This window comes from Laetiporus sulphureus (assembly GCF_001632365.1).
Source record: "Laetiporus sulphureus 93-53 unplaced genomic scaffold LAESUscaffold_11, whole genome shotgun sequence".
In the NCBI taxonomy this organism is placed as follows: domain Eukaryota; kingdom Fungi; phylum Basidiomycota; class Agaricomycetes; order Polyporales; family Laetiporaceae; genus Laetiporus; species Laetiporus sulphureus.
The window spans coordinates 139991-167339 of record NW_024468520.1 but is presented as its reverse complement, the minus strand read 5'-3'; the positions used below and the strand labels follow the sequence as shown (position 1 = coordinate 167339).

Sequence of the window (27349 nt, the reverse complement as noted above, 5' to 3'; positions counted from 1 at the left end):
CATTTCGGCGTTATCCAGCTTCCTTGTCATCGATCAAATATGGTAAGTAGGAGCCGACGGTACATGCTGGCTCTTGATGGGTGCCTTCAGCTATAGCTTTCCCGGCCGGACGTACCCTGAGAGGGTACACCCTACGGGCAGTCAAGGTGTCATGGACGACCGGGCCTTGTGGACATTAAATTTTCCATACACTTAACAGGCAACGGTATCGCTTAGTTCAAAGGGATTCTTCATAGGCGATGGCACCTCGATGTACCAAGAACGCAACTGCACGAAGTTCTAGCAAAACGTAAAACGGCTGACCCTATCATGAACGAGGGTGGATATTATTACCTATCATCAGGTCGAGAATTAGCGCTGTGCGCCGTTCAGGCGTACGCCGTTCCCGTTTGCCGCATTTACCCTGATCGAAGTGGACGATGGAAGTGAAGGAGCAGACGGATCCATCGATGCAACTGGCATCGGCCGAGCTGCATTCAGGCGCTGCAGGGTCTTGATGGGGAATTTAGTCCTAGACAATAATGGAGCATTAGCACCGAAAGATACAGAGGAACAGCTGAGCATCTTCTTGAATCCAATGGCTGAATTGCATAACGAAATGGCCAATTCAGTCTGCACACTCCCACACTAATGCCTGGCAGGCTGAAATCGAGAAGTCTCGCACTGGCATGCCGCGACAGAGCAAACGGCCGTAGTTCCGAATGGGAAACTTTCCAGAAAGAGATGGAAACTGAGACTTGCCGGCACGTGGAACACACAGGGACTGGTTGACAGAAGACTGATGAGGTACCAACGTTGTGAGTATTCCGCCGACTCCAAACACCTGGACAGGGGCTCACTTGACAAACAGACGGAGCATACGAAACCTATGTCGACGATGCGCTTGTGACAAAAACATGCGGCCCTGAAGTCGATCTTATCTTGCGTAGGGACTGATAATAGCTGGCGGATACCGGGTGGCGGTAAGAAGGACATCTGCGGGAAGCAAAGCACGCCGTGAGCAAGTGCAGCGCTCAAAATAGGAAAGGCGTTTGACTGTAAGATATTGTAACAAAGCATTTGGGTGGTCAAGGTGGACATATGAGCCGCCAGTGAGATGAGCGGCTTGTTGTAAGAAAACGCTGTTCGGCCCGTATATCTTGCAGACGTCTACCGTCACTTTCTATATGACATATCAGCATTCCGCAGTAAAATCTATACGCGTTGTTTCGGACCAGCTTCTGCGCCGAGAAAATAGAGTTCATGATTGGAATATACGACGACGACTGATCGGGTGAGACAGACAGTACGAGGATCCTTGGGTCGAGTCCGACGTGTTGTTCATTTTGCGCGGAAATCATGCTAATGCGATTGATGTCTATAAGCAGTCAATTCGACACGGTGCTGAAGTAGGAGAGAGCGAGCCGCTTGACAACTCACAACACAAGGATTTGGTGAGAGCACCTACGAGACCGATTGGTGCTAATGAACGGTAAGCTGGCTCTCGGTTAACACACTGAAGCAAAGTAGCTATACTTTCGGTCTCAGATACGCCCAAAAGCTGTACATAATCCGCTAACGACTTCATGATAGTTGAATCCAGCACATTGAACGGCCTGTACGTGTTCGCATCCGCCACAACATCCTGGTCGGCTTTTGCTTCACCTGTTGATGAGTAGAGAAGGATGCTGTGTCCATCCGCCACCCACATCCATGTTTAATGATTACTGCATCCATAACAGGGCAGGGAGACACACCTGCGTCCCGGCAACGCACCATACACAGTAAGCGTATTCTCATCTTTGCAGGCGATATGCGAGTTCAGGAACACAAATAGTTGTGAGAAAAAGGTATCCAGAGATAGCGGATATGGATTGGCATCTGCAGTCTTTGAGGAGAGATACCATTGAGTTGGCGACAAGTCTACGATCACGCTAAGGTGCGACGCGGTGTCCATTGCGTGCTGTGCAATTTTTAATGGCCCAAGTCGGATTAATAGCACACTAGCATCAGGCTCACTGAGATACAGATTGAGGAAACGGTTCAGATAAATAGATTGCGGCAAATGTTCGACTGAGTCGCAGAGACGTGCTGGTGAAAGCCACTACCCTAAGCCACCCTGCCAACATCTAACGAGCGTCTAGTCCACGTGAGCCACGGGCGTCTACACTTGCGAACAATAGAAGAAACTTTTGGAGGAAATCTCTGACTTCCAATCGTTGGCACACCAACACTAAAGGTACAAGACTTCGATTTCAGCCTCCCCATCCGCGCTCATGCCTCGGCAACGGAACCACCACGACATTCTCCGCGCCCGCACCGCGCGGCGGACCCATCCATCGCCAGCAAGGCCCGCATATCACGAACGGCGTCTCGCCGAAGCGTATATCGCCGTTGATCGCATACACAGCAGGCACCTTGCTGCATGCGCGACAGAGGTCGAGGAGCGGCGGTGTGATGTGAGTCGAGAGCGGATATGCCGTGGGCGGCGGATCGGATGCATGCAGGAGTCTGCATATCAAATGTAGGTTAGCGTGTCTTATTGATTTATGAAACGTGATGATGAAAACGAAGAACCTGATTTGATCGATCAAAAAGTAGTGTTCGCAGTTGCCGGAGTGTAGCATCCAGTAGGGCTTGTGCAGTTGCAGCGACAACGATGCGAATGTCGTTTCACGAATGGATGCGCCCTTCCGATACGATACGCCGCTAACTGGCTCCTCCACCCGCCTGCGGAGCAGTGGGAGTAGTTTGCTGGCAAATCGTGCGAGGCGACGTTAGTTGGTTACACTGAACGATGCACACAAACAAGCTGACTCGGAATAATCATCTGTACTATTTCCGTCGCCGTAGACGGTTTCGTCGATGCATATGGCGCACCCCAGATTTGTTTCTCGCGCGGCTGCGGCACTCCCCGTGGGAAGCTCGTATCTAGTGCGCTCCGTCGGTGTATCCGGCAGTTCTCTGGGAAGCTCGTTTGATGTGCATGGGATCACGTCAGATAGTTCACCGAGGGTCTGGGAGGAGAGGAGAACATGCTGTGATGAACGGAAAAGCTGCCGGTGTCCCCACGAGAGTTTGTTCAAAATCGTGATGAAAATCAGCGCCTGGTGCGTGGTCGAAGTCGTGGAGCCAACGCGGAATTGCTTCTACGATATGGCGAGATTCTGTGAATTACACATTGTACGGCATGCGATACGACCACGAACCGAACGATTCAACGTGTTGCGGTCTGAGTGCTTCGGCGGTCGAATGAACGACGCGGCGTGCAGCGTCAGCCTGCAGGTTACCCCGGGGGTCAGTAGAAGCCGAGGTCACTAGATGCTGCGGGCTTACGGCCAGCTCTTCAACGGAATGCTGTCCATCATCGTTCTGAGCATCTGGGCCTGAACGGGCTCCTCTGTCGGCTCAGGAAGAGTGACCTTACGTCGCTTACGGCGATTTGATGTGTCTGCAGTTTCGTAAATTGAGTGCACCGCAGCCTGGTGTGTCCGTGTGACGTTGGCCATGAGCCTCGGATCGATGAGAACAGCATTCAGGGAATCTCGCAGATCGTCGACACTGTCCTGCGCGATGCAACCGTGAGCCGCGAATGTGCGGATTAATCAGGAGAAGCAGGGAAGCATGGGGAATGAGGCAGCGTTAAGCAAATGCGCCAATCGGTGTCCAACAGCTTTTGTCATCTGAGAGCCCAACCATCGGAGAATTCAGCCAATGCAACCTAGGTCGTGCGAGCTCACAGAACAGACTGTCTCTTGACACATCTAGCCAGCGCCTGATAATGCCAACGCAGATTCGCTCTCCTCGCACGTTCATCCACGAATGTCCTGCCTTTTCGTCGCGATTAATTTAAAACACGCACCTACATTCTGCGGCTATCGCGGCCTGCTCCGCAGAGATGTGCTGCGTGGCACTCGAGGGAGCTACCCCAGGGCTGGGTAATTGCGAAGGAGGATGTTCCACATGCAATTCTTCCGCCGAGTGAAGGAAATTGGCGATGCTGATGCCCTCGGAGGCGGGCCCGAGATGCGATTCATGGGCCTGACCTTGCCCAAGCAGACTCATTTATTACGTGTAAGATGCGACGATAGTGCGCGTCGAAACTAGAAACAGCGAACCCCGGAGCAGGAGGTGATGATGATTGCAAACGCCAAGGTAGCTCAGCTTCAAATTCCTCGAGGAGGCACTTGCTGGCTGGAGCACGTGAGCGTGCCGGTAAACGCAGGAACCGGAAATCGCATGCGCCAGCGAGAACACAGCTGGGAAAGGATGCGGGCGAGAGCAAGGGATCGCTTCTGCAGCCCGTCGAACGTTGATGGGATGAAACGGATGAAGGAGGAAGAACTTTGGCGGAGGGCGGGGTCGCGCCCCGGGGGGATCAGCGCACCCCGCATCCCCGCACTGGCACGTGTGGCTTGCCAGGGCCTGGTCGCTGCCCCTCGAAAGTTGTCCTCTACGCCCGCTCGTGAACCTTCACCCGTCTGGGACAGCTGCATATCCGACTCAAGCATCTCGACCGGCAACGAACGACACCGAGACCGACACATATATGCGCGCGCGTGCGACGTCCTCATCGGCATTCCTGTCTCCTGCGTGATCTGCTCTCCGTCAGATGCTGTCTACGACTCGTATCTCAATCCCCAGGGCTATCGGCACCAGAGCATCTGTCTCTCGTGTCCAAGTTGCTGCTCTCTCGACCGTCTCGTCGTTCAGAACTCCGCTAATCCATCGAGCATCTCTCCCGATTTCGGCATCTGTTTACAGGTCCATTCCTCACACTGCCCGTAGCATGTCCAGCCACGCCGAGTCTGCCGTCCGTCCAGAGCCCGATAAAGTGCTCCAAGATATTGCGGACTACGTTCACAACTACAAGATCGAGTCGGATTTAGCATTTGAGACCGCAAGGCTCTGCTTGATTGACACGATCGGGTGTGGACTGGAGGGCCTTCGATTTGAAGAATGTGCGAGGTTGATGGGTCCCGTGGTCGACGGCACGATTGTCCCGAACGGTACGCCAAGTTGTAATTTCCATACGCACGTTCCATGACTCTAAGTGTCAATGCAAGGCACACGAGTTCCTGGTACCAAATATCAGGTCGATCCTATCCGCGGAGCGTTCAACATCGGCACCCAGATCCGCTGGCTCGACTTCAATGACTGCTTCCTTGCTGCGGAATGGGGTCACCCATCGGACAACCTTGGTGCCATCCTCGCCGTCGCCGACCACCTTGCGCGCAAGGGGGAGCCGCTGACTGTGCGTGACATTCTTGAGGGGATGATCAAGGCGCATGAGATACAGGGCGGCATTGCCCTCCTCAATTCCTTCAACCGCGTGGGTCTTGACCATGTGGTTCTTGTGAAGGTCGCCAGCACTGCGGTCGTGTCCAAGCTTCTGTGAGTATCAGCTTCTAGCATGCGGAACCACACGTGTCTCACTGACGACGAATCAGCGGCCTGAACCGTGAGCAGACTATCGATGCTATTTCCCAAGCATGGGCAGATGGTCAATCCCTGCGTACCTATCGACATGCGCCAAACACGGGCTCCCGCAAGTCGTGGGCCGCTGGTGACGCGTGCTCGCGCGCTGTAAATCTCGCCTATCTAGTGAAGAAGGGCGAGAAGGGCATGCCCTCGGTCCTCACTGCCAAGACGTGGGGTTTCTACGACGTCCTCTTCAAAGTGAGATAGCCGCATTTGCTACGTGGGATTTTCTAACAATATCGATTCCATCACGTTATCGGGCTCATGTAGGGCAAGCCTTTCGAGTTCCAGATGCCGTACGGCACGTATATCATGGAGAATGTCCTCTTCAAGATCTCGTATCCGGCGGAGTTCCACGCACAGACTGCGGTGGAAGCCGCCCACATTCTCCACAACAAGCTGAAGGCGATCGGTAAGACCAGCGATGACATCAAGAGCATCCGCATCAGGACTCAGGAAGCCGCGATGCGCATCATCAACAAGAAGGGTCCTTTGGACAATTTCGCTGACCGAGAGTGAGTTCTTGACGCCTGCTAAGCGTGTTGGCTTGTAGGACTAATAGTTGATGACTAGCCACGATATCAACTACATGGTCGCCTATCCCCTGATCTTCGGCAAGTTGACTTCCGAGTCATACATCGATGCGGCAGCCGCCGATCCTCGCATTGATGCGCTCCGCGCGAAGATTACCTGTGTCGAGGAGAAGCGGTACAGCGTCGACTACCATGATCCCAGCAAGCGCTCGATCTCGAATGCTCTGCTGGTCACGCTCAACGATGGCACCGTACTGGACGAGGTCGAGGTTGAATATCCGGTTGGCCACAAGCGCCGCCGTGCAGAGGGCACGCCGCTCCTGATGCAGAAGTTCAAGAACCACATCGGACCACACTTCGACGTGGCCCACCAAAAGAAGTTCGTGATTGTTCCTTCTGTTATGCCGTCTCAGCCTGCTGACGACTTGTGTCTCAGGATCCTGGAGATCGTGGAAGACAAGGCGAATTTCTTCAAATTGCCGGTCGACAAGTTCACCGACCTCTTTGTGAAGGCGTGATTACGTTGGCGTTCCTGGTAGCCGCAGCTTCCGCGATCGACAGCTCACCGGCGCTTACATGCATATGGTGACCGTTGGGAATTGCGACGATCAACAAGTCTTTCGGCTCCGCTGATGGCAGATCATCTCAAGTGATATTGCATCTCTGTACATTAATGGTGTACTATGTGTGGGTTGTTATGATGGAAATGAATGAAACAATAATCTTCTCCCGCCGCGAGTAACAGACCCCGCGCTTAGTGCTCTTCACGCTGTCACATATGTCATACACGTCGGATTTATGGGACAATTCCGTCCACGCCTTCACGGGACTCGAAGCGCGCATCACATTCCCAAGTGATATTCTTAATGCGCCATACAGTATGCATCATTGTTAAGAAGACATTACGAGAACAAATATGTGGTCCGTCGATGCCTCTGGAGCTTGGTCATGTCCACATGTGGCTGAACGAGGCGCTTTTCCGACCACGACCGGAGGAATGACCACACGAGGTCAGCAACATGTACGGGGATAACACCTCCACTTGCGCACGGTGTTCGGTGAGTAGTTTGGCGTGAGACTCTATCATCACTGCCTCTGGAAGGCCTTGATGCACGTATGATGCCCGAAACACGGTCATATGCTCAGTAGCGCAGCTGCCGCTGATGAGACGCATGCGCAAAATGCGCGGCACCGTTGCACCGTCTCACCTTAGCAAGGTAGCCAGAAGCGCCTGGGGTGGGAGTATACGGAGTGATGACTCATTTCTCGTAAGATGATGAGGAAACATGGTGGGTCCGTCCCCGGGTGCATCGGTCGCTGAAGGGGCGAGACTGACCCTTACCAGTGCACGGCGTTTGAAGTTGCCGTTGTTGAGTGCAATCCGAACTAATGGACATTCTGTCAAAACTAGCGCTTCAATGGAGACCGGCTGCGGCACTAAGAGATAGAGCCCAAGACGATTTGTTCGTGGTTGATAACCTCATTCCACATAAGTCACCGGATATGTCCCCGTGGGCGGCACCAAGACAACGGTCGCGTCCCAGCATGTCATATGACAGACAAGGCCGCCGGGAATAATGGGCGGGACAGGTATCATACTGTGAGCAATGCGGTGCCTCAACCTCATTCCTGCTGAAGAGGCTAAAAAGAAGGCAAGCGTACGGCAGCTATATGCATTTCAATGTAAACACGCGATGCTGTGACTGCTGAGTATGTTGCTGCAGCAAGTGGACTGGACACAAGTAGAGCAACACACTCACCGCAATTGCTACTGTCTTGCCCCATTTCTGTGGCCAATGGACAGGTTCCAGTGCGACCGCACATAATACGGGACGTCTTGAGTGCATCAAGACGACATTTGATTTTGGTCACCAAATCTTGTTTCGCGATTTACCAGCCACCAGTCGTAGTACGTACGAACAACGGTTGCAATCCATGCGAGTCCCTGCAGGCACGGAGGGTCCTACAGCGAAGAGCTTCCTGCTTTACATCTTGGGTAAGTGTCGCGACATCGCTGCACAAGCTACGTGTCTCCAAAGCTTCGTGTCTAGGACCCTGCTTGAACCTTGCTCCTTCAGGGGCAACCACGCCGGAAGTTAATGGGTATGGTATTGAAGTGCCCTTCAAGCTTGAACGTGGATGGAAGAATCCGAGCAAAGCGGATGTTTCTTCATTAAGCGGACTAAACAGGCTGTTTAGCTGCACGGGCTCTGAAAGAGAATGGCAATTGAGCTGACAAGCCGGCACTGGGTGGGATAAGCGACGAGCCAGCGGGTACCGACATCCTGGTAGAGTTTGATTCCGCGAAGCTTTCTTGTGGCTGTCGCGCAAACTCAACATTCAACGTTCAACATCACTTTACGCTCGCCTCTTCATTTTTGGCCCTATGAGAGCGCTCGAATTAAATGAAATCTGTCTGTGGACATGACAGACAACCAATGCTTTGGCGCGACATTCTAATCATTACTGTCAAACGCAATATTGCGGTCAAGAGTCTCACGACTCTCACCACGTAGCTCCTACCGCCGATTACAGTGCGGTTTTATTATTGATCGTGAGAGACATGCACGTCCATCTAATTTGCCGTAGTCGCGAAGGTTCGGTCATGTCGATGCAATTACACACTGAATTCCGAAACTGTTAGGAAATCCCGTCGGCCGGGCCGCTGGCGGGAACGCTACTTGTCTAGAAGTCTACGTTCGATGTGAAAGGCGCCTCCTAATGGGGGTAGTACGACGTGCGCGGAGGTACATGGTGGAAGAATCATTGCCTACGATCTTGCAATCTCCTGGGCTTGTGATTCAAAATGTACGTTTCAGTCGTTCTGATTCCTGTTGTTGATATTTGTGTTTCTCGAACAACCACAGATAGCACAAGGTAGTGGAGATCTCCGCGCTGACATTCTTCTATGGACCTTGGATGAAGTCTTGACAGGTATCGTTATCGCAGCACGAGCTGTAAGGGCGCGACGCCGCCGGCGCTGTATTGGTCTGGCCAGCTCCGCATAACGGTATTACGTGTCAACCGCTACAGTTTGAGATCCTCATACAATGTCCGGAAGGCGCCACCAGGCTCTAGCACTTCGACTTCACACAGGACCCTGACTCATTCATACTCAGGATTCCACGCTCGCTATCTTACTCGAATACCTAGTTGTAAGTCGCATTGTCAACTTGCGACAATTCCAGACCCTTAAGTGGTCCAGGTTGAAAAACTAGCAATACTGGTTTCAATATCATCCAAACCTTGACATAGCAGTGAGTAGGATCAAATCCGTCATCTGCCGCGCTGACAGACAGAGCGTGCTTTCCAATTGTAGCTTCGTAGGTATTCTGGTAAGCGAGCTATGATCGCCGCCCACATCTCGTTATGCGTTGTGTGAGAGATGGACAGTTACGCGATGTGACGCCAGGCGACTTGTAAAACGGTTCGGCGAATTCCACGAGTCTTTAAAACGCCGAACAACCAGCCACTGATGCCTGCAGTCTGGAATGTCGAGCCTTCTCCCGCCTCATGTAAATATGCCAGAGTTGACTCTTGTACTGGCAACCCCGGGTCTGAGGTAAGTGGCACCCTCGTACGCTGCGCCCTCGCGGAACTTGATTCACGTAATAGTCCTCGCTATCGCATATTCTGACGAGGTTCTGGCCAGCGAAGTAGATCATAAACGCACCATGCGATTCCTGCTACGTCGATAGAGCAGTGGAAAGAACTCTGCAGGGGTCCTGATCGTATTGGTGGATCAGTTCTTTAGCCGTGGCCTGCAGGTAGAGATGCGGTCGCTTGGCAAATGATGTATGATGATTCTTTCAAGGCACAGGCGATGGGGCAGTCTTCTGCGATCTGCCTGCCATTACCTTTGTTAATTTCGTAGCTGCAAATGGATTCCGCGAATGCTGCTACCCGAGCATGTGGGTGTATGTGTTACAGTCCAGATATGTTTCAGGGAAAGTGAGCTAAGCAAGGCGTTCCATTAATCATAATCCTCGTGACATCTTTTCCAGACAAGTCTGGATGAGAAGACTATTAGTCCTCCATTCCACGTTAGGGAAGTCGATGGACTTGTTCTCCGCGAGCTGCCTCGTGTTGTCCAGCTGCCTCGAGACTGCGCCGTCCGATGGCATTAATCAGTTCATTTGCGTGAGCCTCCGCGTACAGCCTCGTCGAGCGTGCTCATCAAAGGGAGTCTTCTCTACTTGACGTAGCCCGTGATGGCTAAGTTGACCAAGCCCACGATGAAACGTCTCCCAGAAATTGACGAAAAGGGAGTCATCCAAATCGTTTATCCTCGATGCCCTATGTCACGAGGAAGCGCTCGTGGCAGCCATGAGTTCTTGCGGACTCGGAACATCTCGGCGTGATCGTTCACACCAAAGTCAGCGGCCCTGACCTAGTGTGTGAAAGGGCTGCCGAGTTATGCCAATGCCCGCTTGATGGATCTTATCCCTCTCGTCAGAGGCTTCTGCGTTGTGATTACGTCTTGCATTTTCCAGAGCACTGAACGAACAAGGGAATCCCGAACCATGACGGACCATAGGAGATACGCAGGAGATAAGTTGCCCAGAGCGGACTGTACCGAAATTAGACGAGAAAGGAGATTCCCGTATGGCCGGTGGCAGCTCGTTGCTTCCAAAATCATTCTGGAGGAAAACCTCGAAAAAGAATTATCCTCCGTCGCCATGCTCAGAAATTTTGTGGACATCTGCGACATTCACGCGCAACCCTCAGATATGGATCGAGACAAACCCCGATATGTCTGATCCGCCATAACTCGTGCTGCCGTGTTGCTGCCATCCCCCATGAACACAGTCTACTTTAAAGGATGGATCAGACGACCGGTCCTCTTCCCCAGGAGAGCCTTTCCCATACCTTCGGCGTCATGTCCGACACCTTACACTAGTGAGTTGCATATTTCACTGCTCTAGGTCACCCTGGGACTTAGACGCCACCTACAGCTCGTCGCCCAGCAACTACGTCTCGCCCGCTTATTTCCCCCAGTCCCATCATTCTACGCACATGCACGCTATGACGACCTCTCCACGTCCAGAAAGTGGTGCACAAAGGAAGCGCCCAAAATATACCCGTAGCAAGACAGGATGTCTGACGTGCAGGGCGAAGAAGATAAAGGTTCGCATCTGATATCACCTTCGGCGTTCTTGTGGCTTATACTGTTATAGTGCGATGAGGCGAAGCCCAATTGCGTGCGATGCGTTCATGGTCAACGAGAGGTATGCATTTCGCGAGACTCTCACAGGCAGCTCATGACCATCGCACAAATCTAGTGCACGTGGCCCGAGGGCGTGCCCGCTCGAAAGAAGCCTACCTCGAAGAGGGAACCTGCGGCAGACATGAACCTTGATATCAGACCGTCGACAGCTGGATCGTCTAGCGTGTCCGACGCGTCCACCCCTCCCACGCGCGACATTACCCCTCCTACCAAGCGCGAGCCGATGGAGGTCAATATACCTAGTCTTGCTTCACGTCGCCATAGGTTGGTTCTACCTGATCCTATGCGAGCTGACCCGCTGAACTTTTGTCAGCGAGCCGATGTTGCAGTTACCCACCGTAGCCACTGATGCTTCAGCAGCCCGTCGCACAAGGTTGGTCAGTTTTGCCTCGCTCTGCCACTTGTTGCTGACCTCTTTTCATAGTCTAATCTCCTCATCTGCCCCTTCACATGCATACCCCCTACATCCTAGCGCACATACCCAGATGCTTCCGGCAATCCCTGAGTTCTCTACATCATATTCCGCGCATCAATCATACCACAGCGCTTATCCTGTCAACTCTCACCACATGCAGACGCCCTCACTTGTTCTTCCGCGCGCTACCCCACATCATGGCCATTTCTCCTCTCAACGACACATAGATGTGTCATCTAATACTCCATCGTGGCCAGCTCCGCTGATGCAACCCGACCCCCTGGAACCCTATGTGAGTCAGCTGTATATAGCAACACCGTATCGACTTACCGTGGAGTACGTCTAGTTCACGTCGGTCCAGGAGAGAACCTTGGTGGGGCAATCTTTGCCTAATGTTCACAACGTTAGATATCAATGAATCCATTTGTTTTCTTTTTACTGAAGATCCGTCACTACTGCGACAACGCAATGAGCATCATAATGGCCTTTCCGCATGAGAATCCAGTTGTGGCTGCCAACCTCCAGTTTGTCTTCGACCACGTCGGTGGGTCCGACTCAGCCGTAGAATCGTTACGAATGGCACTGTTGGGTACTGCCGCCGTCCACCAATCATTCATGTTTTCGCGTGTCGGCCAGCGTGGCGCAGATGAAGCGATGCAACTCGCTCTCTCGTTCCGCAACAAATCGAAGCGTCTACTTGCTGCTGCGTGTTCGACCTCGGACGGTCTCCAGAGTGACGTCGCGTTGGGGGCCGCGGTCGCCATAGTACTCATTGACGTGAGTGGTCGTTTCGCCATCTAGACGCGATGCTCAACGATGAGTTAGATCTTTTCCGCCGGGCAGAATTGGGCTGCGACCCTTAATTTGGCCAAGTCGTTAATTCACATGCGAGGAGGTCCCGCTGTCTTGCTGGCTCGAAGTCCTCATTCGAAACCTGGTACCGTCAGCGGTGTGTGGCGTGCTCGTTTGCTGTTGGAAATTGTGGCGGTATATGAGCTATTCGGTAAGCATTGTGAGCTGACCATCAGGGCGTATCGTCGAAGCCTAACTGCAATTACTAGGATGTTTGGCAAACGGGCAGGAGCCCACCCTCCTATCGCCTAACGTTAGCAGTTGGTGGTGCGTGATCCGCGTACTGCCTCTCTCTCACTGAATGGAATGCTGATAGCCGTACAGGGTCGAAAATGCGAATGCGAACGACTCGCGTTCATATGTAGAAAAGGTGTTTGGGATGTCCCGTCAGTTGATACCCCTCTTAGCCCGGGTACGTTCGGTTGCAAAACGAGACATGATTTGTTAGTGAACCTATTCGACGCCGGCCGCTAGGTGATTGCATTCGTCGCTCGTGTACTTCACAAGCGTTCGAGGATCAAGGAACTGGGCGACACCATGACAGATGCTGATGACGCGAACAACGCTCGTGCACTGTATGCCCTCCTAGACAACTGGACAGGGCGCACAGAGAACTCGCCTCCCCGAATTACCATGGGTGACAGTGTGTACCGCAACGTCGCGCAGGTGAGTGCCCAAGTGCTGTCTATGTGTCACCGGAGCTCGACATCGTCTTGCAGATCATGTTACTACGAGATGTCCTTTGTCTGGGACCGGAGGATGCCCTCGTGCAACAGCATGCCGATACCGTACTGTCGCTTTGTATGGATTGCGGTCAATGCAGGATGAGTGTCGAGTAAGTGATATGTCTCGAGTTTTCATGTGACGTACTGAGCCCCGATAGCCTCAACTGGCCTGTGATCATTGCCGGGTCGCAAGTTTTCGGTTCGAATCGAGCTCGTGTCCTCTCTATCTTCCAATATTTCAGGTATGCCACTCTTTTATTTGGTGCTCTCGAGTGCCGCCGACCTGTTCATTTTGTGCTTCTAGGGCTCAATGTGCGTGTTAACTGTAAACTCTCTTAGTTGCTCATTGTTAACGTCATAATGCTAGGTTGCTACGAAATCGAAACTGCTGAACACATCGTGCTTCAAGTCAGTATAGCGTTCCTGCGTTTGGTACCGTTCTAATCCATGTTGTTTAGGTCTGGAAACGACTAGACGAAAAAATGCCAGGGGCTGACTGGCGATCTGTGCTGTCTGATCACGACCTTAGAGCGCTCATACTGTAGATATGAGTGCCTGTGATAACGTAACGACGTGTATGAATGCTGACCACGAATGTTTGCCTAGTAGAACACAGTGGGTTCTAGTGGATGTATATAAGTGTTGTTCCAATCAGAAACAAATATGATCCGACATTAACTTCTACAAGCATCTTAATTTCCGCTGTGAAGACGATAGTGCTGTGTACGCTATCTTCGGCCGAGGCAAAGGTCTACAGTGCATTACTCCGCTATATGTTGCACGCAATGTGCCAGTAATAGACCCGGTAGATTCAGCCGTACTCCGCGGCACAGAAGCTCGTTGAAGAAGCTCGAATATTGCTTCTTCTTGTAGGCTCGGGTTCAGAGGTGGATCCATGAGGCTTCCACTTCGTTGTGCTAGCTGCCTCCATTTAAGCGTAGGTCTGGCCATTTGCTTGACAGGGAACTCGCGGTGTCAATGCCCAAATCTAAGGAACCGATTTTGCATCTGGAGGTGTCTACGGCGTAGCACATTCCCTACGTTGATCAATCGCAGCTTCTAGCAAGAAAAGAAGGGCTCAGCCAAGGAAGCGGATGGATATGGTAGATCTCCAGAGACTGACCAAATGCACCCACTCCGTGGATTGGGCCCATCCAGAAGTTGCTATGATTCTGATATGTATAAGCTTTCGACAGAGAAGAACATGTTCATGGTCACGTTACGTCTGCGGATAAGCTCAGGCTAGATTGAAAAGTTGGAGATATCTGCAGTGCGCGGCGTGCTATGCACATGCAACGTGGACAGCCTGGAAAACGAGAGCATGGCTGAGGCGGACATATTGCACAAAGCCGTTGTCAGGTACATAATGTATATTGACTGCTGTGTGCCACAGTTGGTAAGCGAAGGAAACTTCCACAGGAAACAAGGAGACGAACCCAAATATTGAGAAAGATGAGGACACAACGCATCTGTCATAGTGGCACGGCACCTGTAAGTTAGGAGGGGAACCTTATAGACTGCATCATAGTAACCGAGTAAGCATCAGCTCACAGTTCATGTGAGGCTTATATGCGGAGAACGTTCGGTGAGCAAGAAAGCGAGAGACGAATTCAGACTCGAGATAGTCGCCCACGACCGTGACACGGCCTAGCTAGTAGTCACCGGATTAATATCTTCCTAAAAGTGTCGCAGACTTACAGCGGAGGTGTGTATACTATGCAGCTGTATCCTGCAACACGACTGACAATAGCGCTGCTCGGCCTCCCTTATGGTAAGCTTGCAGGACAAAGGATGCTACGAGATGCATAGCATTGCCCAGTTCCTGCTGTACGGGTTGTACGTTGTATCGAACATACGAGGGCCACACTGCATCCGTATGTTCCGACCGATACGGAAATACGGCATTCGTCTTGCTTCCTCGACCAACTCAGTTGTTGCAACAGCCACCTGGCTGAATGTACTCGGATGCCCGATGCACAATCTAGGGGGAGACCCAAAATGCTCAGAGATATGATAGGTATTCGTCGATACTGTTTCGAGCGCGCTCTTGGCGCCATTGTGACACAAATCGGTCGCACAATCGTTCATGGTTGCTGGCCATGCCCATGCCATGCACTCGGGTGTTCCTTGTGTACGGCGATGCGATCGCACAGCAGGCGGTGAAAACACGAGGACACACGTCAATCGGCGGATACGAATTTCTTCTGCACACCCCAGACTCCAGTCTGCTGTCTCGGTTAAGCCATTCCGCCATCCGGGATTTCGCTCAGCGGCGCGCTCAAGGTCAGTGAGTCACGCTGCATCACGCGGGCGCCACCGAGGTGAGAAAGGAAAACACCTTCGTTGCCGTCGTGAGCATTGACGCAGAGATCGAAGGAGGATATAACGTGCAGCGAACGGTGGACAATTGGGAGGCTGTACAAGGGAGTCTCTGGCATGGCGATTGGGAGCCGCTGGGGAGGAATGCTGTGTCAAATTTGGAAACTGACTCCTGCTGTGTGTTGACAGATATTTGTTATGTGGCTGATGTCGGCGTGATGTGCCACCGTGACTAGGACTCTCTGACTCCTCTGCCGCCTTATATACTCCCCTCTCTCCCAGCTGCCTTCCTCACCTTCGTCTGCAATCTGAGCATTCCCTACTGCTTGCAACCTCCAATTTCGCCAATATCTGCGAGTTCTTGCTTTCCCAAGCAAGTCACTCGTAACCTGATCGGATCGTCCAAGTCTGTGACTTTGGACGTCCGCTAGCCTTCAAGTCGTCGAAATGTCTTCCATATCCGTAAACCGATACCTCGAACCGTCCCTCGCAGTGTCCACAGTCTCCCCAGCCTACCTTGGATTCTTCGTTCCGTCTATTTTTATTCACAAGTCTATCGATTCGTCTGTCCATGCTCTTTTGTTCTGAATCCTGTGGCACTCTGGTCGGTTTCACCTTTTCGCTCAGTTACTATCTTGACTCGCACAGTCTGCTTCCTCGAAATGCATGCCATATCCCATCGTCTGCCCCATCGCGGCCCTACCGCAACGCGCGCCAGGGCCCGCTGGCAGCCGTACTCCTCGGTCACGTTACCAAACACCTTACCCACCCCTTCGCGCTCCCCCACGATACCTTATCTACCTACCCCAGCCTCATCCGTCACCTCATCGCCTCCAACCGTCAATATCAACCCACCCTCTGATGCCGAACACTGCAAGCTTCCTCCATCTCTGCGACCCCTCCGAGTTGAGTCTGCGCGCGATGCGCAAAAGGCTAGATATGTGACCCGACTCATCGGTCAGTACAAGTTCTCCTTATTCCTTCACTATGGTTTACACTGCCAACTTCTGCGTCATTGCTTTGCCGCTGGTATCACCCTCAGACGTTGCTATCCGCGCATCACAAATGCGCGAACATATCGATTGTTCTGGAGATAACTCCATTGACTTTATCGCCATTTTTATCTCAACTGCCGATGCTCACTGATCCCTTTGCATTATCAGATCAGGCAGTGCGCTCCTTGTGCGAGATCTGGCGTCCTGAGGACATTCCGTCTGTCTTCAAGATTCCTATGCGCAATGTCCAGGACGATCATTCTCAAGTCCAACAGGATGGCAGGTCGCCTATAGCCACTTCTACCAATATACCAGGAAGAAACACACAGCTACCCTCTCCTGTCTCTCCATCTACCGGATCGTCTCCATTCCCACCCATACTCGATGTGGTCTGTCAAACTGCTGAAGATTTTCGCTCCGCCCATGTTGTTCCCATCAAGGGATTTGTTCATGAAGTACTGCGTCGGTCTCGGATGTCTGCCAGTGTCCTGCAGACAGCACTTTGCTACCTGGAAGCAGTCCGCCCTAAAATTCCGGATGTTTTACGAGAAGAGAAGTCCAAAGTAAGCGATGCGAATGGACGACACACCGAGGGGCAGTCGCAGACATCAGTTATGCGAGTCGAGCAGCATGAGCTGCTCAACGATATACGTACCTCCCAATCCGATAGCGATATGTCAGATTCAAATGTACATCTGTCTGACACCGTCCGCATCGCTGACCTTGTGGATGTCTCCACCGTCTCCTCATCCTCTACCCTTTCCTCGGAGCAGCGTGCTCATCAACCTCGTGATTCCGCTGCTCGACCGCCATCTCCGTCCCTCCCTCCTCTTCCTCCCTTACCTTCCCCCCTTCTCTGTCCTCGCCGTACCTTCCTCGCTTGTCTTATCCTCGCTTCGAAGTTCCTGCAAGATAGGTCCTACTCAAACCGCGCTTGGGCAAAGCTCGCCGGATTGCCTCCTCGTGAGATCGGCCGTTGTGAACGGGCTCTCGGCGAAGCACTGCAATGGCGCCTGTGGGTCGGCAAGAACCTCAACGTTGGATGGACATCATCGAATGGAAGGGCCGTCGCAAGAACCAGGAGTGATGGAGATCTGCTCAGTAGATCCTGCCAGCCTGTGCCACTCGCCACAAACGTTCCGGAATGGTCGAACTCTTGGGTGGCGCCTCTTCCGTCTACTCCATCGCAAATGCCAAGGGGTTTATCCTATAGCTCGTTGCGCCGTAGTACCACGATGCCGAATCTGGATAGCACTGCTGTTCCTCCGTTTGCCGGTCAAGATGGTCCTCCTGTTCCTCGGGTGTTTGTCGAGGCAGAGGCGGATTTCAACGCCAACGTTGGCTCCTTGAACGTCACGTTTGGACAGTTCCTTGCATCGCCTATGCCTACGCCAAGTCTTTCTTACTCGCCGATGTCAACATCATCGACTTTGTCAGATGGACCTGACGAAAGAACTGTCCAAATGTCGACTACCATCGAGGTCATATCGCCGACACCGCATCAAGTGGCGCCAATTGTAGAGCGCTGGCGATACGCTGGCGACGGCCATGTTGCAAGCGCGAAGACGCTCACCATTTTCGGCGCTGGCTTTTCTGGCGGCGGCGGCGATGTAACTTACGTCGGACTCTCTCCTTGACGGCGCACAGCATATAGATTCTACGAGTACTGGCAAGACAGTTCCCTGTCCTCTCGGTCGTTTTCGAAAGAGAGGAGAGTGGAACACACTCTCAGACACGGATTTTTACTTTTTTCATAATAGTCAGCTTGTGTATACATTGTCGCGTCTTTATTTGTCTCCGTTTCTCATGCGCCTCCTTTGGTGGTCTGTACTCACATTTGTAAACTTCTGCAGTCTTGCTGTCGTATGCATCGTCCGAGCTTCTTCCCTGTGCCCGCGTTTATGGACTAGCTTGTTGGTTGTCGGATATCTACGTCTCCTTCGGGCCTGACGATGGGGCGGGAGTTTAGTGATGGACACGACTTTCAACATCATATCACACGAGATTTAATATGAGCTCGGATCATCCCAACGCGCCGCCAAGGGCCGCGGCGTTGGCCTCCACTTGGGCGATTGTTTCGCCATCTGTTTCGACACTTCTTTTCGGTCGTTATGGCTTTCTCGGTGCGCCGAGCTGCACGGAACGCTCGCCGCAGATTTATGCGAGGTCCCGAGAAACGCATTGATGCCACCACATGCGCTGTCGGTGAATCCGAAGCCGGACGCAGGGACGATGCCACGTTCCCGTGCCGTGTCCGCGAGTGTACATTGAACTGCGAATTGCTACCCGTATGCTCGCTATGCTTCGCGATCCCGAATCTTTGAGATCGTGGATGGCTGACCATGCGTTCTCACCCAAATATTTCCAGGCCGAATTCTTCATCAGGATGCGATATAAGCATTGTCACCCGCTCTGTCTCCAGCTTGTCCGCCCTCCCTCTGGTCCAACATGCTGCTTGCATCCACTTCTCTCATCTTACTGGGACTCGTGTTGACGGGACCGGTGGCAGCCACTCTGGAGGTCGTTGGAAGCCCGTATAGACTGCTTCTCACCTCTCGTCAAGTACCCAGAGGTGAAGTTGCTCGGTCGCGGAAGCGATCCTTGTCTGCCTTCGGCATCCCCCTTGCTGAGGAGTTCAACGGCACTGATTTACAGTGGGTCGACCTCATCATACGTGACGTGGATGATATCTGAGGTGCTACATTCTAGGTGGTTTGGTAATATTTCAGGTCAGCCGCACCTACTGTGAGACGTGATCGGAACGTTTATGAACTTTGCAGTCGGGACTCCGCCCCAGACGATTCCTGTAGTGTTTGACACGGGAAGTTCGACGTTGGAATTCGCCAGTACGTGCATCGGTCATTGAAACATTGCTCTTCTGACGTTGTTTAGGTACGGAATGCGGTGCCGCATGCGCGAACCAGATTAAGTTTGACCCTAGTCTGAGCTCTACGTATGTCGGATCCAACGACACTTTCGAGATAGCCTTCGCGACTGGTGGAGGGGTTAATCCGATTGTATCCGATGACGAATACGTACTTTGGTTACGTGCCGGGAATGATACCGTGACCGTTGGTGGAATCGCCACTCCGAACGTAGAACTCTACACCATAATCAACCAAACAGCTGCGTTCGCACCAGATCCTTACAGTGGCATCCAAGGTGAGGCTTCATCATAGGATAGTAGAGCATCATAGCCATAGCAGCGTTGCAGGGATGTCAGCCATTGCTCAGGGCTTCTTCGCGGGATTGATCGAGCAAGGGCTGCCTGGTACGTGTTCTTTTCGATACGTTGCTCAGCTATGAATGCAACCATTTTAGCAATGTTTGGCATGTATCTCACGCCCCATACCGTGGGTAATGCGGAGCTCACATTGGGTGGAGTGGACGAGTCGAAGATAAATGGTGAGTTCTGTCTTGATACTGGGATGCACAGCTGATTGATATTCGCTATACAGGAACGATAGAATGGGCTGACAAGGTAGTGGACCCCTATGGTGATTGGCAGCTGAACTCATCTCGAATCTCCGTCAACGGCAAGACAACACTACTGCTCACCAGCAATCGCACGATAATATTCGATAGTGGTACAAGTAACGTCTATTTCAGCCCAGACATTGCCAATGTAAGTATTCCCTCCTCCAACTCGTTCCGCTTCAATTCACCATGACCATCACAAGGCAATATACGCGTTGATTTCGCCGGATATCCAACCATACACAGCTGAACCAGGAGCGTATGCCATTTCATGCGATAAGATCGATGAGCTCCCGGCTCAGATCGATATCACCTTCACAAATATCGAGGGCGCCGCGTTCAACCTCACGATCCCTAGTAGCGAGCTCAATGTTGGGCCGTTCACAGGTGATCCGTCAATTTGTCAGACGATGATCAATGCATTGGAGGGTCTGGACCTGGTTGGAGGCAGTCTATTGAAGCACTATTATAGCGCCTGGGACCTGACAAACCAGCGAATAGGCTTTGCCCCGAACGGTAAGACGTTACAATTGCAGGACGACGCATCTGACTGACACCTGGTCCAAGGCGTCCCGGAATGGCTGGGAGGCGGAGTTTTATGAGGCGCTCATGTACACCGCACTCGTGTTGTATATGTTCCGTCTGCAGCGCAACATTCTCGTTGAACGTCCATAGGTGAAGTGCGGCGCATTTTCGTGGTCAGTCTAGTTCCTAGACCCAAATAGTGGCAACATCAGCTTGGTATCTGTCTCTGCGAAGTGGTGGCACAGTACAACTGGCACGAAACGCATGATACCGTCCGTTCTCGCCGATCATAATATCAGGCACTGCACTTAAGGGCTCGGCTGATCGGGTAGCTGCATTCATACTTGCAATGCGTAAGCTCGAGCATCTCGGGCTTGGGTGGTTGACTGGTTACATTTCTAAGCCTGTAGCTAGAGCGGATGAGTCAAGCTTCAAGTCTCATAACAAAGCAGCAGTGCAGAATCTTACAGCAACCATTGTGGTGAGCGAGGCGCCACGTCACCGGGCGAAGAGCTGTCGCTGTTGCGGTGATATGGCCGCGTCCGCCATGACTGATCCCAGACGCCAAACTTCAAAGCTGCTTACAATGTTGAATGTTCTTGACAGAAAGTGCTGCGCGCGATTGTTCTGAACCAGCAGCGTCCATGGAACGATTTATCGTCGATGCTTCGATCTTTAGGGCACTGATTCGACCTGCTACAGTTCGTCTATTGTCGACCATCCAAGGCCACCTGGGACAGTCTCACCGGTTATCAAACTATTATACAGACAGCCGAAGAATGGTATGAACGCACACCGTCTCGAAATGCGTGTTTTAGCCTGTGGCTGAAGGAAAAAGTGGGGTTTGTGAAAGGGCCGCGATCCAGCTGACATCGCAGACAGGTATGATATCGATGATTGTCAGATTGCTCAGCAAGCCATTGTCGTACGCTTTACTCTTCCATCGGGTTTGAATGGCCGCTCTGCAGCTTCATGGGAGTTCAAACTTAAAACCATCATCCTATTCATCTTGCGGCCCGAGTCCTGATCCGAATACTCTGCATTATGTGTCATTCCATCGAAGCTTGATATACTCATCGTGGGACTCTAGCTTACGATTCGCCAGATCAAATGTGTGAGAGAATTCGAAGAAATTGCCGCTTCGTTGAATGAGGATCAGTCGCCGCAGTCGTTCTGCCGCATATTGCCTACAGGTTACTATCAAGCTGAGTAGACGCTGTAGATAGCCGCCATTGAGCATTTATATAATCTTTAGATTAGTTTGAGGCGAAACAGGCCTTTCAAATGTCACATAAGTTGGAATGCGCGTTGTTGGGATGCGAGCAGCTGGGGGTGGTTCCAAGTTCGCTATACCTGCCTTATCCAAGATCCCACGAGGCCCGTGAACACGTTTTCTCAATTCCACAGGGAGGATTCATTCGATATGTCCAACACCATCGCTCGCCGTCTGTGGAATGTAGACTCGGATGACCCAAAATGACTGATCGACCGTTCGACTCACTAGCAACTCCTCACACACAACGCCCATCATCATTGTGGTGATGATCAACATTCCTTAGGGCAACGAGGCGGTCCGTGCCCCACCATGTGGATAACAGTGCATGATCAGCACCTTCGGGGTGCCGAGACATTATGAATGGATTGCGTTTAAGTGCTATCAGGATACCATATGATAGAGCACTCAGCGATTACATGATACGATGAATAGGAAACCACACATGAAGCGCACCGATGTCCCAGGAAGATGACATGTAGGATCAGGAGGGACGATAAATATCTGCGGACATTCTAGTTATTCTCGTGACTGAAATATATGATGACTTAGCTGCGATGAAGAGTATGTCAACGCGCTGTATGCCACGCTCATGACATCCGAAACACAGTTGGCAATGAATCGCAGTCAGAACACCTCAGAAGATCAGTTCAAGCTTGCTTGCTAGCTAAAAGTGCGCTGGATGTCTGCTTTGACGCTAACGTCAATCCTCCTTCTCGGCGAAACGGTAGGATCCGGCCGTGCTGCAGCCAACCTTTTGGGGTGCAATTGTTGTCACAAATGCTCGCAATCTGAGAGGCAAGGCACGACGACTCTACTCCATCCGCTGCGCCCTAGCGTATGGTTTAGTTTGGGTGATGTATCTGCGTTCCTGTGCCTGTGTCAACTGCTTTGATGGATTGGCGCAGTATGAGAACAGGAAGTCAGAGGGCTGTGCATGCATATCTAGGCTCTAGCGCAATCATCAGGTAATCCATCATCGGCGCTCCGCCTATGTATATTGAATCTTGCGTCAGAAATTGCATCCTAGCCGATGTCAGAATTATTGTTAGATCAGCAGCTGGCCGCGATGCTCACCGTCCTTGTGCCGTAACGTAGGGCTGGTTGAGGGCGTAAGCCTGGCGCATCAATCACCAGGAGTCACTAGTACTTTAAAGCGGGCTTGGCAAACGACGAGGCTCCAGTGCCGAGCTGTCATGCCAGACGTTGCCTGCGGTACGGTGCTGCGCGGATGCCCTTGTCGTTAAGATTCTCTTTTGAAAACCAAGCGCTGCACATCCATACTCGAAGCGATATCAATTGATGCTTGTCTATTCGATCCAAACGAATGCGAGGTAGTGAAGTTGGGAGATAATTGTCATATGTTCATGAGATTGAACTTAGCAACGTCCACTAATTGAGTGGTATTGAGTTATCAGGAGTGCTGAGAAGTCATAGACCTCGAAGACATACTCTGAAGATGGCGTAACGTCCACACTGCAGATCAGGCAGAGACATTATCAGCATGAGCCATCGGCTCACTGTGGCATAACTCCACACTACATGACAATTAAAGTGGTAAGCTTTGCAAATATAAATCCTTCTGGAGGCAATAACTATTATCTCGGAGAGTAAACCGGTCAATGCAAGCTTTGAACACCGTTGAGGACCGCATCATAATTAATTATGCGTGACGCTCGGTCTTTTTTTTGCTAAAACTGCATCCGAGTGACTGGCAGACTTCGGCGGAGGACCCTTGATGCTGAGTGTCTGGTCGCCATAGAGAATGCGCTAATTCAGTGATTGAGCCAACGAGTCCGACGAGTGGGAAAGGCGACCAGCCATCAAGAAGGGCTGCCGCATGAGCGGTAAAAAGGCAGCTAGTCTGGATTGTGTTCGGCAGAAAGCGTCAACATCGTGCTCATACTCCGAACGCAAGACGGAGTTCACACAGACATCTAGGGAGATTAACCGGGGCCGTCGCTCTCCGAGCGCTGAACCATTGTGTTGTTCGATGGGAATATAAATCTGAACGTCATACCACTGTTTGGGATACCCCGAAAAATTTCGACTAAAAGCAAAGCGAAAGCAGATTCATCGTTTCCGCCTGATGATGATAGCACCACGACATACCACATAAGTAGGGATGACTTCTCTGAATATGTGCAATAGCGGCCGTTAAACTCTGGTCTAATCACAGGACGGACCACTCATGGAGGGTCGTCAATCCTTGTGACAAGGGTGTGTCAGTATCATGCAGCAACCCCTGGATCATAAATATTTTCTAAACCATAAACCACGAAACAACTCGTGTCAGCGCAGCAACAATGCCGTCCCGCGCCATGACGAATATCCTAATAAAGAAAACCTCGCCGCTGACCCGCCGAGACCATAGCGGAATTAGCAAAAGCATTCCGTGAGCATGGAAAACTCAGGGATGCATTTTAGCCGCTGAAAATGAATGCATCCTGCCCAACGGCGACATGTACAGCAAGAATGGACGCTCACGAAGTGTTTCAGCCGCTCTGTCCGTGATGAACCACCCACGGTCTCTGTAAATTTCTCCGAGACATCAACTTATCGAGGACATGGCATGCCTGGTGCCGACTCGACAGAGCACTTGCGATAGCGCAAGCAGCATCAGCATTCGCGTAAGCGAAAAAAAACCAGGGGGTGCAATTTGAACTTTGTAACTTTGCTATTCGATGAAAACTCCAACGCTTGTCGGAAGCCTCTCTTCCATCGTCTTGAGTAAGCGCGTCATGAATGACATTTGCGTTCAACAGCTGGCGGGGACACAAGAACCTAGCACCGGATGGATATAGCGAGAACGGCGATGTTAGCGGTCGAAACCCGCAGCGGAGCAACCGGCTTGAGCGTCTGTGCCGCAACACCATCCTGCAAAATTTTCTTTCTCTGCAAGTTCCGAATCTATGGTGGTCTCGCCGTGCGCGTCGAACAGGTCAGATAGACTGTTTTCGTGCAGGAAGCATGGAAGGCGGGGATTCTCGAATTCGAGGCGGAACGAGAGCTGATTGCGTTCAGAGTTTGGGTAAACCTGTGCAGAAAGAGCCGAAGTCGACCTTACTGGGACTTGAGTTCGCACGGTTTCTATGTCTTCGTCTCTTTCGCGGTCTTCGACCCAGTCGCGGGTCTCGCTCTCGTCTCTAACTCCCAACAACTTAGGTACTCGCTGCTGTCTCCATCGCGAGCTGCGATTGACTGTTCTGCAGGGACAGTCCGAAAGCTCAACTCGGTGCTGTTCCCCATCAAGTACAGCGAAAAGTTTTATCAAGATATCATCCTCCCAGAAGCAGAAGACTTTTGCAAACTCAGTCCGTCATCTACCTCAGTCCGTGACCGCCGTCGTCTGATTCCAGGTCGATCATCCCACCATAGTCTATTATAATGATATCCCCGTGGGCACCATCTGTTGTAGATTGGAGACCGTAGATGGACAGACGAGGCTGTACTTGATGACGATGGGCGTTCTGGCCGTGCGTGCCCATATTCTCTTGTTTGTTCTCGGTGGTTCACAGCAGCGAGCAGCCGTACAGATCTAGGGGCCTCGGCTCTTTCAGCTTACAGCAGATCATCGATGCGGCAGCTGCACACACCAAACCAAAGATCAGCGCCATATACCTACACGTGCAAGTTTCGAATATAGTTGCTAAGCAGTTCTACGAGCGGCATGGATTCAAAGAAACGGGAGTGCATGAGGGATATTACAAGAAGATCGTTCCCCATGACGCATGGATCCTCGAAAGAGAACTGAGTAGCGACGCTAGAGATGCAGAGAAATCCGGGGAGAACACTGGTGCTACGGTAAGTGAGACTAGTCTGCAACATATATAATAAGTTGACGAGTGATCCTGCTCGCCTAGATCTGTAGTCCCTAGCTTACAGATGTTGTACGGTATACACGTCCTTTTAGCAATGGCAAGGGACCATCTCCGCGATTGAACAGATATACTGTATCCTGAGCTGTTGTACACATTATATGCGATGTAGTGTAGTGGACCCTTTATAACCGTGAGTGAGCAGATATCGAGGAAAGCAGTACACACACTTACTTGCATAAATCCAACAGAATTATTACTTCAAGACGAGCTATCGTCGATCCCACAGCGTTTCACAAGCTGGGACATGTTTCAGCAAGCGCAGCTTTGGATACCTCGTCGCGCTTACCTGGTGCCTCTTCAGTGCGTCCTTTCTCGTGAACGTCTTGCCACAGCCGCCATTGCAGAGGAATGGCTTTTCGCCGGTGTGCGTATCTCTGTGCCTCTTGAGATCGTGCTGCCTGTTGAAGGACAGGGCGCACATGTCGCAGGAGAACGGCCGTTGTGGCGATGCCGGATATTGTATGAGCGTGTCGTGTTGCGTGAAACCCGCAGGGACGGGGTATGGCCCTCCGACTAAATCTGATGGCGCAGATGAATGACGGGGCGGTGACGCTGGTGTACCATAAGGAGTGGTCAGACCGTGAGAGTGTGTCTGGGCGTGCAGATACGAAGGGGCCCGTGTGGTCATCGCCGCCTGCGCTATCGGCATGCCGTGTGCTAGTTGCTGATTCACGGGGGCCGATGGTCTGTCGCTCCTACTGCTACGTGCGTGAGACGGATCTTGGTTTGCGAGTTGGTAACCAGGCTGGTTGGTCATTTGATACGTGTGGCCAATTGAATGGTCGTAGGAGACTGAGCTCGAATGAGTGGGAGGGTACGGTGCAGCATAGGAGGAAGAGGAATAGTTGTTCGGGGATGCAGCATGTCCGAGGTGGTACTGGCCAGGTTCGTTCCAGCGTGCGCCACCGTACGAGGCGTCACCTGCCAGTGGATATTGGTGAGTGCGCCTGTCAGACATGTTGTGCAGAAGCTTCGGGCTGATGGGGGAAACGGGATCCTTACGCGTCCTCGCTCATATGTGCTTCGCATAGCCGCTGGACGCAATAGCGCGCTCCAGGCACAATCGCACTGCCACGAAGCCAATAGGTATGACGGGGCTCCAAGGCTTCGCAATGGAGACTAAACAAGTATGGCATCACGAGCAATGATCTGTCAAATACGGGAGCTGATGCCGCGCAGGTCGGCAGGGACCTTACAGAGCTAGTTTCATTCATCCTACACCAGCTATCGCAGTACAGCTGTCGGGGCCGCATAGGATACGGGTTTCCAGCTGAACTTTCAATCTAACTAAAACGGTGCTCGGCAGCCCCGATCATAGATGTTCATCGGACGGCCCGACCGCTCAATGGCTCAGGAACGCGATGCAAATGATCCGGGGCAACCCACGCCGCGTTCCGCCCATGCCCATGATACCCACTGGCGGGCGAGGTACACGATAACGTTCGACCGAGCCGATGATTGCGGTGACCAAAAATGCCATCCTGCGATCGTCAGCCGACAGTGACACAGGACAGCTCCTTCAGGAGAAAAGGTTGGAACTGCGCAGTATCATCATGATCTTGTATTTACTCATCTTGAGAACTCATTTCTTAGCTGGTTTACCCTGCGATTATACCGGTGCAAGCTGTTATTTTCCTTGTCACAGGCATATGTAAGTCTGCGGTGCA

At 52.0% G+C, this 27349-nt stretch overlaps 9 protein-coding genes across 9 annotated transcripts; 6 read left to right on the top strand and 3 right to left on the bottom strand.

Moving 5' to 3' along the window:
• Positions 1 to 151: 151 nt before the first annotated feature.
• On the bottom strand, positions 152 to 2065 carry LAESUDRAFT_723842 (transcription factor Tfb4). The gene is made up of 10 exons (XM_040908491.1): positions 1999 to 2065; positions 1737 to 1942; positions 1516 to 1667; positions 1420 to 1461; positions 1215 to 1357; positions 1037 to 1162; positions 840 to 975; positions 742 to 778; positions 334 to 511; positions 152 to 279 (listed from the first exon to the last, which is right to left on the bottom strand). Exons 2-9 carry the CDS (start codon positions 1934 to 1936, stop codon positions 352 to 354), a joined length of 996 nt encoding a protein of 331 aa, XP_040766081.1. The 5' UTR covers positions 1937 to 1942; positions 1999 to 2065; the 3' UTR covers positions 152 to 279; positions 334 to 351.
• LAESUDRAFT_723841 (uncharacterized protein) lies at positions 1963 to 4308 on the bottom strand. The gene is made up of 6 exons (XM_040908490.1): positions 3842 to 4308; positions 3316 to 3540; positions 3189 to 3258; positions 2797 to 3128; positions 2557 to 2733; positions 1963 to 2490 (listed from the first exon to the last, which is right to left on the bottom strand). Exons 1-6 carry the CDS (start codon positions 4042 to 4044, stop codon positions 2235 to 2237), a joined length of 1263 nt encoding a protein of 420 aa, XP_040766080.1. The 5' UTR covers positions 4045 to 4308; the 3' UTR covers positions 1963 to 2234.
• Positions 4309 to 4371: 63 nt separating this feature from the next.
• On the top strand, positions 4372 to 6757 carry LAESUDRAFT_676340 (2-methylcitrate dehydratase). The gene is made up of 6 exons (XM_040905621.1): positions 4372 to 4988; positions 5046 to 5373; positions 5430 to 5658; positions 5731 to 5975; positions 6034 to 6372; positions 6430 to 6757. Exons 1-6 carry the CDS (start codon positions 4592 to 4594, stop codon positions 6509 to 6511), a joined length of 1620 nt encoding a protein of 539 aa, XP_040766079.1. The 5' UTR covers positions 4372 to 4591; the 3' UTR covers positions 6512 to 6757.
• A 3738-nt stretch (positions 6758 to 10495) lies between these two features.
• LAESUDRAFT_697192 (uncharacterized protein) lies at positions 10496 to 13889 on the top strand. Its single transcript, XM_040906297.1, has 17 exons — positions 10496 to 10892; positions 10949 to 11120; positions 11171 to 11221; positions 11276 to 11484; positions 11534 to 11593; positions 11645 to 11927; positions 11982 to 12008; positions 12080 to 12412; positions 12461 to 12638; positions 12697 to 12754; positions 12812 to 12899; positions 12962 to 13153; positions 13207 to 13322; positions 13371 to 13454; positions 13517 to 13524; positions 13580 to 13620; positions 13671 to 13889. Exons 1-17 carry the CDS (start codon positions 10816 to 10818, stop codon positions 13755 to 13757), a joined length of 2064 nt encoding a protein of 687 aa, XP_040766078.1. The 5' UTR covers positions 10496 to 10815; the 3' UTR covers positions 13758 to 13889.
• A 3494-nt stretch (positions 13890 to 17383) lies between these two features.
• On the top strand, positions 17384 to 17548 carry LAESUDRAFT_618215 (uncharacterized protein; the record flags this gene model as incomplete). Its single annotated transcript, XM_040903240.1, has 1 exon — positions 17384 to 17548. A coding segment is annotated over one exon (165 nt), but the record flags the coding sequence as incomplete, so codon positions are not given.
• A 1212-nt stretch (positions 17549 to 18760) lies between these two features.
• On the top strand, positions 18761 to 20675 carry LAESUDRAFT_723835 (acid protease). Its single transcript, XM_040908489.1, has 9 exons — positions 18761 to 19180; positions 19236 to 19255; positions 19307 to 19372; positions 19419 to 19688; positions 19741 to 19797; positions 19848 to 19931; positions 19985 to 20151; positions 20207 to 20519; positions 20571 to 20675. The coding sequence occupies exons 1-9, from the start codon at positions 18975 to 18977 to the stop codon at positions 20603 to 20605; spliced, it is 1218 nt and encodes a 405-aa protein (XP_040766076.1). The 5' UTR covers positions 18761 to 18974; the 3' UTR covers positions 20606 to 20675.
• A 4194-nt stretch (positions 20676 to 24869) lies between these two features.
• Positions 24870 to 25903, top strand: LAESUDRAFT_697185 (acyl-CoA N-acyltransferase). Its single transcript, XM_040906296.1, has 6 exons — positions 24870 to 24966; positions 25014 to 25115; positions 25180 to 25277; positions 25330 to 25605; positions 25665 to 25812; positions 25871 to 25903. Exons 1-5 carry the CDS (start codon positions 24894 to 24896, stop codon positions 25677 to 25679), a joined length of 564 nt encoding a protein of 187 aa, XP_040766075.1. The 5' UTR covers positions 24870 to 24893; the 3' UTR covers positions 25680 to 25812; positions 25871 to 25903.
• Positions 25735 to 26809, top strand: LAESUDRAFT_62293 (uncharacterized protein). The gene is made up of 3 exons (XM_040903299.1): positions 25735 to 25812; positions 25871 to 26619; positions 26714 to 26809. Exons 2-3 carry the CDS (start codon positions 26184 to 26186, stop codon positions 26803 to 26805), a joined length of 528 nt encoding a protein of 175 aa, XP_040766073.1. The 5' UTR covers positions 25735 to 25812; positions 25871 to 26183; the 3' UTR covers positions 26806 to 26809.
• On the bottom strand, positions 25969 to 26124 carry LAESUDRAFT_619101 (uncharacterized protein; the record flags this gene model as incomplete). The annotated part of the gene is made up of 1 exon (XM_040903251.1): positions 25969 to 26124. A coding segment is annotated over one exon (156 nt), but the record flags the coding sequence as incomplete, so codon positions are not given.
• Positions 26810 to 27349: the final 540 nt, after the last annotated feature.